Source organism: Anser anser (genome assembly GCF_964211835.1).
Source record: "Anser anser genome assembly, chromosome: 2".
Taxonomy (NCBI): domain Eukaryota; kingdom Metazoa; phylum Chordata; class Aves; order Anseriformes; family Anatidae; genus Anser; species Anser anser.
In genome coordinates, this window is record NC_139721.1 from 79,002,870 (window position 1) to 79,022,112 (window position 19,243).

The 19,243-nt window shown below is 36.1% G+C and overlaps 1 protein-coding gene across 6 annotated transcripts in view; it reads right to left on the reverse strand.

Annotated features, from left to right (window-relative positions):
- EXOC2 (exocyst complex component 2) overlaps positions 1-19,243 on the reverse strand; it is a 131,965-nt gene that overhangs the window by 53,027 nt on the left and 59,695 nt on the right. For 5 of the 6 annotated variants that reach the window (XM_083826806.1, XM_083826807.1, XM_083826809.1 and 2 more), the window contains 5 exons: positions 13,696-13,821; positions 9,423-9,547; positions 5,191-5,259; positions 4,756-4,913; positions 1,567-1,688 (listed from right to left, as the gene is read on the reverse strand). In XM_083826806.1, the coding sequence (XP_083682932.1) occupies positions 1,567-1,688; positions 4,756-4,913; positions 5,191-5,259; positions 9,423-9,547; positions 13,696-13,821 (600 nt within the window). The remainder of the gene's footprint in view (positions 1-1,566; positions 1,689-4,755; positions 4,914-5,190; positions 5,260-9,422; positions 9,548-13,695; positions 13,822-19,243) is intronic. The other variant, XM_083826808.1, reaches the window with a different exon arrangement.

The following is a 19,243-nucleotide window of genomic DNA, read 5'->3' on the forward strand; positions in this document are numbered from 1 at the left end:
AAGAAGCAATCAAGAAAGGCAGTTATAATTAGCTAGATAAAAAAAAAGATGCATTAGCCAGCCAATATAAAATACCAAATGTTAAGGGTTCTGATCTCTTTCAATTCAAGACACAGAAGGATGAATAAAGATGTTCAGACCAAACAGAGAATCATTCCTACACAGACTGGTGAATCTGCTTTATCAAAAATCTAAGTTAGAGACTACCACTAGAATTTTTCCTCCACTGAACTTATGTGGCCAGCAATCAGGACATAAACAGAAATACTGTATCTGAACAAAGGACTGGGCTATTGTGATGATGCAATATGTAGGCAACACTAGTAAGACAACAGGCTCTTTGACTTAGAGCTTCATGATTAATCACATATCTGAGTTCTCTGGACCACACTGGGGAAGCTAGGTGGATAAAGACCATAGAGAACTGATTTCTTCGTATTTCAAGCAAAAGCTGTGGTGAATACTTTCCGTACAGAGTTTTAAAGAGACAAGACAATCTGTGTACTTGTATGGCCAACAAACTTGATATTAATGCATGAAAACTAATGTTAATGCTGAAGTGGGATTTAATCAAAGAATTAATAGACAAGAAGATAATTCATATCAACATTATATTAAATAAACAATAGAGACCGTCATTTGTTGTCAATGAAAGTTTAAAAACTTGCTTAATTAATGTAGCCACCTACATTTAACACACTTAAGGTTTGAGTAAAATACTTAGCTTCATGTCAGCCCACAAAATAATGATGAATCATATCAAAGATTAAAAAATGATTCAATTGAAAGATTTTTTTAAAAGGCACTTTTTTTTTTTATATTGAGAGCAATTAGTCTTTTTGGGGAAAAACAGAACTATTGATCTTCCCTGATTTTTAAGAGGGAGAATTATTTCTGGAAGATTTACTTCATTCAAATTCAAGTTTCAGGATATGGTAAGATGAATGGCCTCTGATGCACATAGAATCACATTAGGTTTAGAGAACATGCTATTGGCCTTTACAATCCAGACATTTATGGGAAAAGCTATGTACACAGATGGAGGCACAAGGATAACAATGTTAGCAAAAGGCCTTGGAAAAACAAAACAAAACAAAACACACAACTAAAATATTCCATAAAGGGTTGTTGGCATTTCCGGGGACATGGGGTGGAGGGTTGGGGATTTCGGTGTGAGGGGCATTGCTGATTTAATTCTTCACTTCACAGAAGAACTCAAAAAAGAAAAGCTATGTGATGAGATAAATCACTGTCTCAACCAAGAGGAGATGGATCTAAACTGCTCTATCCATTAGATTAAGGGAAGAAAAGATTCAGAATGCAGAATGTTCTCTGAATCATGCATGACATGTTTCAGTAATTCTTGTGAGATATATTACAGAACTTAGAGGAGTCCACTGCCCCTTCAATATCTTTAACAAACATCATTATCATCCAGAACATGGTTTGACATAATTGGAGAGGAAAGAGAGGAAAAGAGAGGTGAGGAGAGAAATGAGAGGAAAAAAAAAAAAGGGGGAAAAAAAGAAAAAAGAAAAAAAAGAACGATCTGCAGCCTTTTATTACCTTCAGCTGTATGTTGTAAGGTCACTATAATGCAACGCACACGAAGATCCAAAATAAGATCCTGAATGATCTGAAGCATATCATTGGGTATCTCAAGTGCAGTAAGAGACTCAGAACTAAGCCTGAAAAGAATAAATAATAAATAATAATAATAATAATAAACTGAAGTTTAAATCTGTGTAAGTTTTTTAGCAGATAAACTACATTGAATTTTTGTAAGATCTTCTGTGTATGTGAATACAGTAGCTCCATCCACAGTAAGTCTTTGAAAACTGGTTACCCCGAAGAAAAGTTTACTTATTTGCTTAATTCAGAAGCATGCAAATACAGATTTTTTTTCTGTAATGTTACAATAATTTCATCATAGGAAGATGCCTACTTTTCCCACTGTTCTCTTGCACTTTCCCACCCACTTTCCTGCATCCATCTTATTCTACAATCTAAAAATAATCCTTTTAGAGCAGAGGTAGCTCTTTTGCTCTGTTTATATGAACATCTAGATCAAATCCTAGGTCCACAACTGGGTTTCTGAGGCATCATCTATCTGTATTAAACAACAAGGTGCAATAAAAGGTTATGTGTCAGATTACAATGGTACACACATTTAAGGGACCAAAAGTACAGCTACTGCTGAGCAAAGAATGAATTTGTTGACTGTTTTGTTCTGAACCGGGATTGGGCTCAATCACCAAGTTTTGTAGCAGAGGATGGAAAGATTCATTTCCATTTTCCCCTTTAGAAACAGCAACACAATAGCTGCTTAGAAGGAATTTCATTTCAGCTTTTGACTAAAAAGACTGTTGTTATTCAGACTTTAGTTAGGGGCACAAAGTGAGGTTTATTGCTTGTTTCCATCTCTTGAATACATAAGCAAGGACAATACAAATACAGTCATTGCTGTTTCCTGTACTGCTCATACTTAGCAAAGCACAGGTACCAGAAATTGTCAAAGAACAGCAGTAGGAAGGCACAAACAAGTATGTTCGAGTAATAAGTGGAACATTTTCAGCCATCCACCTGCTAACTCCATTTTTTTACTCCTGGTGTTGGTCATAATCCATAAAAACACCACCATTAATTGCTAACTGCATTCCAACTCCACAGTTTTAACTCCAAAAATGTTATTCAGATCCTGACTGCTATCAGCTCAGCATAACTGCTGAATCAATAGATTACATAAATCTGCATTATCTCAGTCATCCAGAAAACACAGGATGTAAACAGCCATCTGTGAGAAATTTAAGTGACTTCAGACTGCATAAAAGTCCTGTACTTGGAGTCGATTCCATTCCCAAAGGAGCGCACAGCTTTCACAACTCCCTTTTCCTCATACAACTCATCCTAACATACACACCTTTCTAATCCCTACGATGAGGCCAAAGTCTTGCAGGCCATGGCTTCACTTTATTGCAGAGCTCTCATTTATCCTTTGAAACCTAATTCTTACACCGGGCAATGACAGAGCGGGATACAAGGCAAAAAAGCATGTAACCACCCCACTTTAAGCTGTTTGATGTATATAAACGAACAGAAAAATTAAGATACAAGCACTAATTCGGGAAATGACTGATCCCATCATGTGCTTCTTGATGACTAGATGTTGGGAATTACAAAAATAAGACCTAAGTCATCATATAACTTTGCGACAAGTAAAGTTTATATGTAATGTATAGACTATGAATGAGAGCAGTCCAACTTCTTTGTTGGTGAGAGTCGCAAGAATTAATTAGATTGTCAAAGAATGCAGGAGCTTGAAAAGAAGACCTGCAGTACTTGCAAAAATTCAAGATTTGGTCATCACTGATTGGTACCATACTGTGGTATGTTCAATCCCCCTTCTCCAGATTGCCCCTCTTCTCTACTTTTGACTGCTTTGCATTAAACCCTAGCTCACTCCTGCCAAGAGCCGGAACAGGCATTAACAACATGACGTGGTGAAAAGAGTTTCCCAGATTTCAGTTCTGGTACTTATTACCAGGGCAGTAGCCAGAAAGCATGACGAGAATACCTAGAAAAGAGTCTTCACGTATCTTATAATCTTATACTGGATCATATCTCAGATGGCAGGACTCTGACACACAATCAACCTTCAGACAATCTGTTGGTCAAATTGCCAAGCCAGTGCAAGTGGTAAATCCTAGATTTTTATAATTTGAGTGAAATTGAATTACTTCTCATAAAAGGGCAACACGCGTGCTGAAGCCTGTTCCCTCACCCCTTTATGTATTTTTCATCAAATGCCAAGTCCATTCCTTCTTAAATTGTAAGCTTTCCATAAAGCATGTAAGCTTTTCAGCCAGAGTAAGAAACTTCAACCAAAAAAAAAAAATCCACGTGAAATTCAGATAATGTAACTGACAACAGACTTCTGGAAAGTGTTAAACAGACTTAACAACAGGTGCATATCATTGTTAGCTCCATCTGTAGTAAGAGTTAACTACATGTGAATTAACATATGAGTAAGAGTTAACTACACGATTTCTCTTCATCACCTGTGTTTTGCTTGTTATTTACTTTGAAAACTGCAAGTAAGAAGTATGGTATCAAATCCAGGTTATTACTTGAATTTCCAAAAGATAATGATGATGCATATACCCTCCATGGACAAATGGAAGCAAATTCCATGTATTTATTGAGACATTTTGTAATTGATGGCGTGCACTTCACTAAGTTTATAAACAAACATAATTATAAGCAGAGTAACATTATAAGCAGAAGCATCACCTTTCATAAGACAACTGTGAAAGCAAATTGTGATTTGAGAATGATACTATACTGAGAGGCATGTTATTTTTATCTATTTTGGCAGAGATGGGAAGATATGTAGTAAATGAAGCTGATAATTGCAAAGCTGCCTACCTAATTTTACCCTGAAGAATCAAATCCCATTTCATTCATGGAGCATCTATGCTGTGCCATGCAAATCATTTATTCAACCCTTTCCTAAGGTGGTCTAGAAAAAAATGAATATAATATATCATTTGTAATAAGAACGTATCATGCGACATTACGAATTAAACTTGATTATAGAATCCTAAATCTGCCCTAAGCAATTTTTCATGATCATATTTTTGAAAGCATTAACATTCTCAGTACTCAGAGTATTTAATGAAACAAACAAAATAATGTGTGTTAAAACACACGCATTCCAGGAATAGTCTCATATTGTAGGTCAACAGCTCCATTTACCTTACTGTCTGTATGACATGTGTTAGCCACTGGCCAGAAAGTTCAGTTTTCATCTCCCAGCCACCATACTGTCTTGATTCTCCTTCTCTGAGACTGAATGGAAGCAAAGCTCCACGGATAAGTTTCACCAGAGAGTGCATCACTTCTTGAATCATTTTCTGAATCAGAATAAGGAAAAGAAAAATCAAGCTCTATCAGTATGCTTAAGAAGTTAAACTATACGTTTGCTATACTTGCTATACACTTGCTATACTTGCTAGACACAACATCTTGTAACATGATTTACAGGAGGCTCCACATGACAGAGAGCATGGAAGGATGAGGTATAAGGGCACAAAGATGATTTAAGAAATCTGATTTTCAAGGTGGTGATGCTAAAATAACCTGCTATGAAAGGCAACTGAAAGAAAGCAATGTTTACTCCCCATAACTTACCTTGAAATCATTTTGTCTTTGCCTAGCGTTTTTCTTCGATCTTTCCATTTGGCCAGATTTTTCAGCAGTCTTGTGAAAATGAGAAAATTGAAAAGTGTAAGTATCTCATAACCACTGTTAAAATAATTCTGAAAAAGGGGGGTTTCAAAGTGAAGAAGTGAAAACCGAACACTGAGTTTATGATGTAATTATAAAAACTAACTCATGCCATCTGAATAGGCAGACTATACATATCAATAAACTTTACTTACAGTAGATCAGTGTGCAAATGTTTTATTCTGAGGAACAATATGTATTTAAGACAAAGTTGGAGACAAATGTAAGAGTAGCTCAAATAATAGCAACTTCATGAAGTCAACGCATTCTCATTACAATGTTAATGAGAGTTAAAACATATATAGTCTAATTGTGCATAAAGTTTGTATGAAGAAACTATTTTCCCAGCATGGAAGGTGCCCAGAGAAAGGCATCAATATGAAGTGACAGACACTTTTTGGAATGAGAGCAATTTGGAATTACAACATGGATAGGAGAGTGGTTTTTTTTATTTTATTTTGTGCGCGTGTTTTTAAGAGCAGCATTTTGTTGAAAAAGCCCTTGAAATAATTCAAGTAACTGTAAAAGAGAGTCTGCAAAATAATCATCATCTTAATGGACAGTTCACATTTTTGAGAACTGAGGAACGTGAGTACACTTTGCATGAGACAGTTACAGTTGAAGAAAAACATGGTTTGACTAATAGTCTTCCTGTTTGTAGTTCCAACCTTCTGTGGAGTCTACTGAGAACACAAAGCAAATTATACCGAAAAAGTTATTTAAAATACTGCGTTAAGTGCAGATAATAGAATTTTATAGTTAGAAAATCGCCTATTTAATGTATGTACAGCAACATCTACTGGACAAGAAGTGCAATAACATGACAACAGTTTATTCTCAGAGACTACATTTACTTTCAAGTCATTAACTTGAAATGCTGTATTTTTTGAATTCCATGTCTAGCAAAAGTGTTTCACATTTTTTGGATAAACTACATCTTTTGAAATGATCACAACTTAGAAAAAGAACTAAAACTGCTCAACCATTCTGGAAAATAGATAGCTATGAAACTTTTGTACTTTAAAGCTGAATGGTAGAGTTTCAGACAAGGAGAACAAAACTTTAGAATTACTTCTATGTATAATAACCACTTCTCTCTTTAATGCCTTAAAAAAGAAAAGAAGCAGTATTCCTTTAAACCTCAGGTATCAAGTTAAAATTCACACCGTTTTGCAGCTGGATTAAAGAACAACAAAAAGTTCAGAGATCTTTGATATCTTTCTTTTCTTAGTGGTTTTGCTGAAGACCAATCTTAAACCTTTCCTGCACAGACAGACCAAAACTATTTTGTGGTAAAACCAACGGTTACTACTCACATATGCTACTTCACCTAGAGTGATTCAAAGAACTACACTTTTTAAACTGTTGAAAATATCACGTAAATCTTTAACTGACAATATTTTAAGGCATGTAAGCTAACCTTTCAGAAGCAAAAAGAACACCCCCCCAAACCCAAAAACCCCTACAAACCGAACAAGAAAAAATAAATACAGTTTGTTATTTATAAGTGGGGATTTTCTTTCCCCATTTTTACAATGTCTTGTGGACTTGTTCAAGTTAACTGAAATGACCCTCTATGCCATTTTCACAGGACTTTTCTCACAAAACTCACAAAATTGCTCACAAAGCATGTCACTTTGCTTCCAGAATGACAACAAACACCAAGTAACACAGTTAATAAGTTTCTTACAGGACTAATAAAATCTGTATGGTTTCTTATAGAAAAACATACACATCTTGAACATATAAACCTAAAACATATGAAGCCTTGAATGAGATATGGTGACATATTCTTGGGTGCTCTATAAGTTTTCTAGCTCATGCCACTCTGTCCTCTCTGTCACTGTCTGTTGATTTATGGCATGCAGACACTCAAAAGGAACAGAGGGCACAGTTCCTCCTCTCTTCTCTAAGAACTTGGAGGGTCTTCCATACTGACCAACAGACCAGAAGATACCAAACACACGGGGGGGTGAATTTCTTACAAGCTCAGAATCTGTCCCAACAAAGTACAGGTACCTTGCAGACTATGGGAAAACTACCTCCTCCTTTTCTTTCTTTCTTTCTTTTTTTTTTTAATAATTAATATGGAAACAATGTTTTGATTAGACCCAACATAAGATCACTGCATTTTCCACTTGCAGTCATTCTCAAGAGCAAAATTTCCTCAACCTCATTTACACTTCAAGTCTCAGTTTCTCTAGAAATTGCTTTCCTTTTCATTGTACTCAGAGAAAGAAAATCACAATAACTTAAATTTGTAAAGTCTAATTTCCAATAGTACTGTTATCAAATATGAAAGCTGTCATTTCCCTTACAAAATAACTTTTGTGAAAGCTAACAGTACCAAGATTTATTCTTGATTCTACCTCCTTCACAGAATAGCAGGAGTAAATGTAATATCTTTCTTTTGATTTTATCATGTGAAAGGAAGATTATGAATAGAATCTATTTCACTGGGGCTGCTAGGAGCTGTATATTGTGTTTGACATAGTACCTATAGTACCTATCATATCATCATATGTCATATATCATATCATCAGTATCATCATATGAAAACATTACACGGGATATCAGACAGCGACAATAAATAGAACTGACAACTTGAGAAATTAATTCTTCAGTTAGAGAAAAGGGAAAAAAGCAAAACAAGCATCCAAATTGCCTTTACCCAATGTTAATTTGTTTTGTTTTCTACTAAATCTGCAAAGAATAGTAGATAGCTGTCACTGTAGTTCCATTTTAGGGATTATTTTCTAGTGGAATAGCGTAACTGTGATGACTTAGGGTTGTAAGCACAGCAGGACACTGTAAGCATGACAAGATTTTATCTCAACTGATGAAATGATATTGCCACCATTAAACAGAGAAGTTTTAGATGCACAAACCTTTACGCTTAAATATAGAAATACAGAAATTTTAATAAAGAGAAGCTGATATGAATAATACACGTTGAAACGCGTGCTTATTTTCTGCCTGTTTCGTAGTAACCCAACTGATGCTACATCTACTTGCAGACCTTGTCTTCAGAGTTTTCTAGGATCCAGAATGACCACATTCAACCTGCAGCCACAAGACTTTGCAGTGATCACTGTGCAGATTAAGTGTGAATTAGTGCCTTGTAATCTGTTGATGGAACAGAGCACTACCTCTCACTGTGCTTAAATCATGTGTTTGTCTTTGTCAGATTCGCACCTTGGGAATATCCCATCACTACAGATCTCCTTCTGGAGAAAGAAAAACACAGCTTGAGGACCAGAAGTGAACTCTCTATAAAACATATTCTGTGACCAACTTTTAACAATAACACAAAACCAAAAGGTATTATATTCATCCATTAACGATTATGATGGTAAACGGTATACTACCCATACCAAGTTAATTATGAAATGTGTCCTTTTCAAATGTGTTAATAGCGTGCACATAAAAATGGCACATGATGGCATGAATTGCTACTTTTTTTTTTGTTTAATACTTTCTGCATCTTGGAGTGTCAACATTCTATTTACAGAATTTGTAGAAAACAGATCATTTCAGCAAAGACTAGGAGTACAGGTGACTGCAGCTGACTACTTTCAGACTAGACTCCCTGTAGCATTTCTGTGTACAGTGCTCGTCTTGGTCATTTTACAACTCTGGTGTTGAACCTATCTTCACTTCCAAATTCTTAAAGCTCAAGAAATGAGTACTCCCGTTCCAAAGAAATGAAGCATTTTTTTTTTCTCTATGACTTTGTCTCTTACATATCTCTATCCTTCAGACAATTTGCTATTTCTTCAGGTCACCAAAGAAGGGCGGCTGGTGACCTATGATCAAGAGGTGAAACTACACAGATGTTGACTCCAGCATCTGGAACACACACAAAGGCAGAATTCTAAGTAATTCCAGTGTATGCTTTTATTCTTTTAAAAATAAAGAACCTCACTTCTATAGGCTAGTATTACCAGACAAGCTACTTCTCACCATTTGTAATAAACCAAAGGTAGCATCTCTCAAATATGTAAGTTTACAAATTGTTTTGTAAATCCCGCAGATTAAAAAAAATCCAGTCACTTCTTCCAGTGAAATATAATACTTCAACATAATTATTATGGAACCTTGTTATTTAGAATTCATTTATATACAAGAATCTGTACCTCACTGAATAAACTTCCATTCACATAAGAAATCCAGAGCTTCCAGAAGTTGGGCAGCTGACTCACAACAAGTTTTGTCAACTTTTCAACAAACACAACTTGCTGAGGTGCTTTGTATCGCCAGGCTAAAAAGGGGGAAAATAAGAGGGGGGAAAGCAAAAATTAAAAAACTTTGCATTAATAATAAAATAGATAAAATAATAAAAAAGGTTTACTGTTGCCTTGTATTACACAAATGATTATACAGTATAGATATAAAACCTTTCAGGTAGGAGTGGAAAATTTTAACAGCCTGGTCCATATACATGCAAATAATTGGTACACATGCAAGTTCTTTCTTATTTTCTCATATGCTTACAAGGTGCCAGCACTATGACAGAATGTACAGACAATTCACCGAACAATCCATTCAGCTGGTCTTCTGTCTTCAAACCAGTAAAAGTTAAGGTAACATGAAAGCAATCAAGACCTTCGAAGTTTCAGATGATGAGGTGGTGATGCTAAAGAATTAGGGCTGCTAGGACGGGTTTGGTAAAGGTAAAAAATGGGAATGGGAAGATCTGCTTTATTTCTAGCTCAAACAATTTTCCATTGTGGCCTGGGGAAAGTTGCCAACCCCTCGTCTTCATTTCCATTTGTTTGGTAAAATCTTTTCTCTGGAAAAGTGAAGATTCCAATATTGTTGTTAAAACTCAATAAATGTAGCACTAAGTATATGCTGAGATTCTTGGACGAAGAACACAATCAGAATTATCATATAACACTGCCACATCTCTCACTTCACCAACCTACTAACAGCCCTGCTACACTGGCTATTAAAACAAAATAGCTTACATTTTGGCAGCAGATAACTTTTCTCAGTTTCTTATCAAATGGGGCAAAAGAGACTGGCAGAGGGAAAGTAAAGAGAAAGCTGAAAATGGGCAGAAGAAAGGTGCTGATTAATATGAAAACCAAAGGAAACTGAAATATTTCTCTATAACCATCCACCTTCTCCACAGAACCTTTCTTGATAATGATGTTTTTAGCAAACCAGGATATACAGGCAATTCTTACATGCTAAAAGACTGTTATATTTCACCTTATTAACTAGAGTCTACTTCAGAATGTTGGGAAAACAAACAGATTTCTGAAAAGACCACTTAAAGAGGTTTTTTTTTTTTTGCTGTTATTTTTTTAAATAGTGGTCTTTTATAAATGAAAAAATTAAAAACATGATATTACCCTACATAACTCTGGAAATGCAGAAAAAATTCTTGCCTTTAACCTGCCAGAGAGTATTGTCCATACATAATAAGAGTTCACCATTTAAGCCAAAACAGGTGCTTAATAGCACATTAGGTAACTAGCACACATTACCAGAGCCTCACTATTTTATTGTTAGTAGCTGGTCTTGAATCTCCTTGAAGCACAGCACGCTTTCAGCAGCACCCATCTCTAGAGGTGCAGGTCAAGTATTGGTCCACTTGTTTACTGGATGGATAAACATCTCCACTAACCAAAACATTCTTTTTCATCACAGTGAAAAAGTCTAGGGACTGTGGATTAGTATTCAAGAATCCAAAATCACACTGGAAGCCCAAATTTAGGAGAGAGACTCTGACATAACTGAAGCTCATAGCGCATAACATTCAGCTCATAGCGCTGTTCCCGTTAGGAAGTACAAAAACATTGAAGTTCAAACAGCAAAACTTGCACCGTGGACACATAGATGTCAGAGCTGCACTTTTGCCAGCTTAGTTTATGAGAGAACTGGTCTAGACCCAGTAGCAGAAAAAGCCTTCTTACTAACATAGACTGTGACTGTGCCAGGAAGCTGGGCCAACACTGCTATAGCAACAGAGGCTCTGTAATGCCAACAAACCAACTTCTAACCAAAAGATTTTAGTTTCTCCTGGAAACCGTATCATCTTTGCCAAAAGCTCCAGTGCTAACCTAAGGTTACGACCAGGGATGTCTGTTCCTAACTATAAACACAGAATTTACTTTCGTATGATACTCTTTTTCCTTCCAGGAAGAATACTTCAGGCCTACTTCAGAGGCTGTCTTAGTCTCAAGTCTGCAGACAGCAGATACTTCTTAGAATAAGTTACTGCGTATCATGGCAAAAGGAAATTCAGGCCATAAATAACAGCATATTTGGACTTTGTTGCTAGAGGAAGCTCCAATCTATATTAAAGATTTTCTTAAAATTTGATGAAACATTTTCTTTCATTCTATTTATTCTATTATAATCTGTGCTATAACATCCTAATGATGAAACTAGATGAAACTAGATTTATTGTTCAGACATTCTCGTAAACATACACTCAAGCCAGAGCTGAATTGTATTTGAATACTGTAGTTTCAAATTCAAAGCAATTTGTTCAAAAAATGTCATGTACAATGACTGTCAATTACATTGTGGAGTAAAACCAAATGAAACCAAAAAAACGATGCCATTCCTCAAATTTTCTGAAGAATAAAAGGGTGCACATGCTGCCTGAAAAGAGAGTAAGTACATCATAGAATACTTGGAATGGCATCTTGTGCACAGGTATCATAAATGATTTATTTGCTTCAGATCTCCGCTCTGAGAACAGCAAGACAGCAAAGCCCTCAGCTCTTCCTAAGCATGCAGTGGGCACGAGCACCTAAGTAGCAATGAAATTAAGTCAGAGGCAACTCATTCTGACTCTAGGGTCTATGCTGGATTAGACTCCTAAGGTATTGTGATGTTCTGATCCTCCAGTTTTCCTTTGAACTTTGGTTTAAACTGCTGGTTACAGAATCTGAAAAACTTGCTGAAGACATGTCTTTTCCAGGTTGTAAAAGGTTATGGATCCATAACTAAGAATCTGAAACCAAATATTATCAAACTGAAATTGCCTTCACTACATGTAACTATTTAAGTTGAGAGAAATGCTAAAGAATTTAAACAAAGAAAAAAAAAAGAAACTGGATTGACTACGCTGCTTTGCTACATTGTCTGGCATGTGTATTGGTAGTGTTGCAGAAACCACTTCAAAACATGCAAGTACTACATAGAAACCAAGAGCTTGTATTAATGGTGGCACAGAACAATCAGCAATTCACTGTTTTGCTCTGTAAATACCAGGCTTCGGGCTGAGAAAGGACAAGGTTAACAGCAATACAGTAATGTAATTACTCAGTATACACATGTATTTTGAAATATAAACATTCAGTTTCAAATCACGAAGTAATTTAATTTTCTCACTTGTAAAGTTACACTGTCGCAGCACAAGAATGTACAATTCTTTCATCATTCTTCACTATGTTCTTGAGAGATTCCCTTCATTCTTCTTTGTGCTCAAAAAGATCAGATATTTATAGATGTTTTTTCAAGTAAGCCCACAGAGTTGGGAGAAGAGCAACATCAAAGCAGAACAAAGCCAAAAAGTTCTTCATAAAAAATTACTTTCTGCATAGCTTCAAGAACTAAACAAAACAAAATATCACACCCCCAACTGGTGTGAATGCTGAACTTTCTGAAATAAAATTATTAAAGCATTTATGTCAAAACTTATGCTTCAAAGTTTCAAGCGGCTTGGTAAGAAATGACCTCTCCTGTGAAATGCATGTTTTTTGACTCCTGTGATTTCACTATTAAAAGACTCCTGTTGTTTGGACAAGGTGCACTGAAGACAGTCTTGACACACAAGGGCTCTGTTGGTTGTGGACACACACTGCTCAAGCTAAGTCATACACTTTTATTTCCCTTTCTAGGTTCAGAAAATAAGGGACCCAGAACTGGATATGTGAAGTCACAGGAGAAGCAAATACAAGATCTGTCTTAAACGCACACAAAAGATGTAACAACAGCAATGGGAAAGTAGGTGGTTATGTAAAGGGGGAAAAAAATCTGATACTGTGGAAAAAATTTACGAAGATTTTAGTTATGAACTGCTTTTTACTTCTGGGAAAAAAGCAAACAAACAAACAAAAAAACCCACAAGAAACAGAAGACCCCCGTGATAAGCAACGGTAACACACAAGAAGAAAGAACACAGTTCCTAACATTAAAAAAAAAACACCAAAAAACATTTGGAGTGAAGTTTCAAAATTCACCTCTAAGACTTTGTCTTCACAGAGATCTAAGTTAATCTATAGCAGCACGTAATGTTAGTAATGGTGACTGGAGAGATTTGCTGTCTACCAACAAACCAAAACAATAAACACACAGAATCTAGGTTTCTGTTTGTTTTTCTGACTGTGCAGCACACTGGATATAGGGAATTACAGATTTGTGTTTCCAAACAAAACAGATGCCTACCATCATCACGGCCAGACTGAAAACTGCTGCCTCTTTTCAATGAAGCAGTTTGATTGAGGTGGCCAATTGGAGATGGACGCACATCACTGTCCAGGTCTAACATGGGACTGTGGATCAATGAGGTGCCTATGGAGGGGGAAAAAGAGTAGAAATAATGATTTTGCACATCAATTGACATGAAAATGCATATGGATTCAGATTTAGTTTGGAAGTGATACAAGACTAAAGTTATCTATCAAAAACATTCTTAATCTTGCTTATTTAGACTGTTTGTTCATCCACACAAATGCTATTCAAAAACACTGCTATTGACTCCCACAGCAAAGCCAAAACCACTTATCACATGAGAAATGTTCTTTGGTCTGTATGTCTCAGCTTTTACAATTAAGGCCCTACAATTAGTTGCTTGAAAGCCACGGATAAATATATTTATGCCATTAATGACGTGACACACACTGGTATATGACTGAAAATACTTTTCAACTGCAAAGACTTCTTGTGTCTCCAACTGAAGCAGTAAAGGGCAGAGTATTCTACTACTTCTTAGATGCTTGACCTACACAGAATTCAGGTAGTAAGAATCCACCCATCATGAGGCAATGAACTAATTGCTCCGTATTCCTGTGCACATCTATAAATCACCCCCTACGTACCCATGGTTCCAAACACAGAACATATTTTGCAAAGAACCAGTTACTGTTTTCAAATTAATTATATTTTCTTTGAGTGTTTCTCCATATGTAGATCACTGTAAGCAAGCCCTAAGCAATGATCTAACTTGGTGGAGGTGTATACTTGGAGTCTAATAAATGTTCTGGAAAACAATTTCATAATGAGAAGACCATGACGATTTTTTTGTTTGTTTGTTTTTAAATATACTAAAGCGCTGCCGGTATTTCTCTTAAAGTCTACATTGATGGTTTATGCATCTCACTTTACAGATATATTTCTGAAAGTAACCACCAAAAAGGATATCAGCAGTGGACAAGTGAGCTGTTAACACAGCTGAACTTGAATTAATCACAATTCATAAGGAATTTTGTAGTGAGAATCTCGGAGTTTGAGTTTACATTGCTTGATCTTTTCCATCAATACCTGCATTCACTTAAAATAACAGGAAAGCCACACAGTAAGAGCACTAACTCTAACACGACTATATACAGGAACAAGAATAACACAAAATAAAAAGGACTCGAAGTATGTTTCTTCTGAATTTATGTTTCTGTCAGACCAGTGTTGTAGCAAAGATACACCTAGTCACTTTACTTCAACGACCGGGATTTAAAGAACAATATTAAACACTGTGAAAATCACTGCAAACTACCAATAGATGACAGTATTGTTTTTTGATTCTTTTTGAAAATAATTTTTCCTCCCATAATTTTTAATGGCTTTTAAACAAATTTCCTGCGGCCTCAAGGAGGCACTGTCATTACAGAGCTGTCAGTTCTCTGCTTCATGTTATTACCATTCACACTATAAAATACCTAAGTAAATAGATCTATTTGCTACTTAGTTAAAAACTGCAATGGATACACTGTGTTGACTATGTTTGGCCTGCATTGTGAATATGTTGACTATTCAACTTCTACACCATTTATTAAAACTGGCTTATATTTATTACACCTTGAAAATTAATGAATTTTCAGCTATACAGAATCTGCTGCAATGGGCAAGTAGCACCACAGTCAATTTCTACTATAAGTTGATTTGGGAAAGGACTTTTCCCTCTGAATTAACTAAAAATACGAGGAAGGAAAAAAATAAAGCCATCAGAAGTTTTTAGAGTAGGTATGGATGCTACAAATAGTTAATTATGAACATGTACTAAGCAACCGCCCATACAACAGAGATCTGCGTAAGGTCACGTATCTTCTGCATTTAGGATTCAAATGCCTCTGACTTCCAAAACATATCTTAAATGTTGTAAATTTGCAATAATTAACTTGTGTGAAAACATTCCAGCAACTGTCCAGAAAAAAGTAAAACAATTTATTTTCTTGATTAAAAAAAAAAAAAAAAAAAAAGATGCAAGATGCATTTGGTACCTTGCAGAGATTCTACCCAAAATAAAAAGAACATTGCATAAAAGATTTTAAGAACTTTTTAGCGTCTCACATAGTTCTTTGGTTTCCATTAAAATTTGTCTCTGAGATTTATATCTGCCTTTTATTTGGCTGAAAATAAAGACATGCCCAGAAGTATAAATCAGAACTGTCACAGGCATTGCTAGTTAAAAAGCATATATATTTCATACGTAAAAACAAAAAGCAGCAATGCTATTTTCACAAAAACTACACTTACAAAAAAGGCATGATACACCAAAATTTCCCTCTTTGATGTCTTCATGTAGGATTTATGCTCTCACCCTTCAAACACCTTGTTAATACGGGGAATTTCTTGTAAACAGATGGTATCTAAAAATGACAGTGCCAATTAAACCTCAGAATTAAGAAAAACAGACACACTTACCAAAACATCTTAATGTGAATTAGTTCAATTAAAGCCATTTGCCTGAGGTAGCTGAAAAGCTAAAAATTCTGTATTGCTGATGATATACTAACCCCACGTTGCCCAAATGGTTTATATATTCACCAGTAACAGAAAACACGTAAAGAATACTCTCTTGTTCCACCAGAAAAACCACATCATCAGTTTGCAGCCGTACCAGGAAAAGAAAGTTTAACATGAACTAATTTCTTAATTGGTTGTCTAGCATTACAAGCAAGTATAACACAGCAGCAGGGAACTACAACAGCACATATACCCTCAGGACTAATAAACATCTGGATTACATTAGCAATGCTGATCTTGCTTGCAGCCGACCAGAAGATAGCGCTTGAAGACTGCACACTAATGCATATATCTTGTGTTTAAAAAAAAAAAAAGGAAAGAAAAAAAAAAGAAAAAAAGGAGTAAACTTAACAAACAATTTTTCTCCCACCCCAATTCATTCCCTCTCTGGAGCCATGAGCTTAATTTTAGCAGCATAATGTAATACAATGAATTAATATTAGTATGAACTGTAGACACTAATATTTATAAACCTAAATAAACTACCCAAATAATAATTTACTGCTTATTCATTATCTGATTTGTATACGATTTCTACATTCTTAGATCCTGAATATGGCATAGCAAGAATCTCAATTTTTAAGAAATTAGCTTTTTACCATGCTAACAGTTTTTAAGATATTGTATAAGCAAATGGTACGAAAAATAGATTCCTGGCAGACATCCGTTTTTTAACAAACATACTGCATCTTTGAAGTTACACAAGTATTTTTTTCCCCCAAAATACAGCATCTACATGGAACATATCTGTCAGTGACTACAGTGCCAAGTGTATATTTAACCAAGGAAACACAGGAAAAATAAATGTACTACATTCGCCTCTTCTACCTCGTCATGACAAGTAAGTACAAGAAGTATAATTAAATCCTTCTTACATTTACAACTGTGAAATCAAGAGATCAAACAAGTTTTGAGGGCCTTAATATTGCTTTAATTTTTTCTTTTTAAAAGATTTTATTGGGTTTCAACTTTTTGCACATATATTTTATAGGTATGCAGAATAAAATTGAGGCTATTCAGATACTGTGTGAAATACAAACAGTGCAGTGTCTTTTTTTCAGACCTCCCTGTTCTAGTGCAGTAAGATATCACCAGAATAAGGATTTTAATAAAATACAATACGAGCACAATGCTTTTTGAGGTCATTTACTTTATTTGGGTTTTCACTTTTCTCCAAATTTGTCAGTACTAGAGTTGCTACAGGGTACGTATATGCCTACAGTATTTATGGCTGATGTACGTACACTTTGACCGCAGCCTTTGTGCATGTCATTGTCTGCATGCTCTTGGCAGGCAGCACGTTCCAGCCTCAGTGTGAAAGACAGCTAGCGTGAAATTTGCCTAAAATACGATTTTTCCATGATCAACGATTTAAGCCTTTAAAAGCAGCTCGACGTTCGTATTTCAAACCCATTACAAAACCGAGTGCAAGAGCCATCCTTTGCGCCACAGCCCTGCTTGCTGTGTCCCCTTGCTGCCTAGCAGAGCAAGGCTCCTGGCGGGCATCAGGCCCACCTCGCCTCCCGGCTGCCACCAGGCCTCGGCCGCGGCTCTGTCAGCCTGTCGCAGCGTTAATGTCTCGCTGAAGCTTTATAAAAGGCTTTTTGCAAAAGATACCGAGTGACCTGGAGATACTGAGTGACCTGAGTGTTTTTCACAGTGACAAAAAAAAAATATTTACAAGTGGCCAGCCTCGGGCTGAGTAGTTTTTCAGTGTGATCCCCCATGGCAAGTCAAACACCAGTCATTACACAGACTAAATGCATAACCACGGCATGTATATGAGCACGACTAGGAAAGGAAAAGACTGTACAGATGTGCAACCAGGTGAATACAGTTACTGTATTCTTTCATCCATTATGTATCTCGCAGCGAATTTTCTCACAGGCTACAATGGCGAGGGAGCGCTGATCTATAGCCTCCGGACGCTCTGAAGGGCGGCAGACTTCCTTACCACCCTTAAACACCTTTGAACATTTTTTCCTGCGCACAGCGGGCCCTTGTCCTGTGCTACAGCCTGACCACCCACTGTTGCTTGTTGACCAAACACACGGTGCCTGGAGCCTGCACTGACACGACCAGGATAAGATTCCTTTCAAGGACGCCGCAGAGAGAATTTCAATTTGTCTGGGCAAAAAAATTAGGCAAGCAGAAGAAATTATCTAAAAATTAACCTGCTCAGCAAATGAATGATTGCATTTTATTCTTTTTCTTGAGTACTCTTTTTGTTCTACCATTACATAAACATTTATTTGGAATCTGACAGCTTTAAAAGATCAACACGAAAATGGGTTGTATTTCTAGCAAAGAGATGAGTGCTAAAGATTAAAATTGTTGCACTTTAGGGAAAGCACATTTTTGGAATACATTTTCAAATGTATTCCCCCCTCCCCCCTCCTAACTAAAGGTTAGTCTTTGTTATCCTAAATGTATAATGAAATGATTTTTTTGGTTTACCACAAAAAAGGCAATTGGGCCTACTACTATTTTGAGTGGTGTTCTAAGTATTTCACATCACGATCTATGGGTAAGCCTTACTGTCAGTTCTGCAGGCCAAAAAACACTGAAGCAAAAGCCAAATACTCCTAGTTCAGCGTATAAACAAAAATGATGTCATTTTACTAGTGTGAGCTCCAGCGGACACTGAGATCTTCAGCAACTTTGAGACCAGTCCACTTCCACTAAATATCCTGCACAGCGATTTAAAAGACTCAGGAAGACACTGAGGTAAAATTCTAGCCACAGAAGAGTTTCTTTTATCTTCAGCAATACCGGTCCAGTTTTGATTTTATACTACCTGTGCCTCTTTTTAATCACAGTATTTACTGTCTGTGGGATGGATTATTGTTTAAAATTTTATTCGAACAATGCCCCCTCCGTTTCCCAACAAAAATCTAAACATCAGCAAAGTTACAGATACAGGTGGTTAAAGGAAAACAAATCTAGTGTCAAATTTTGTACTGATTAATTTTTT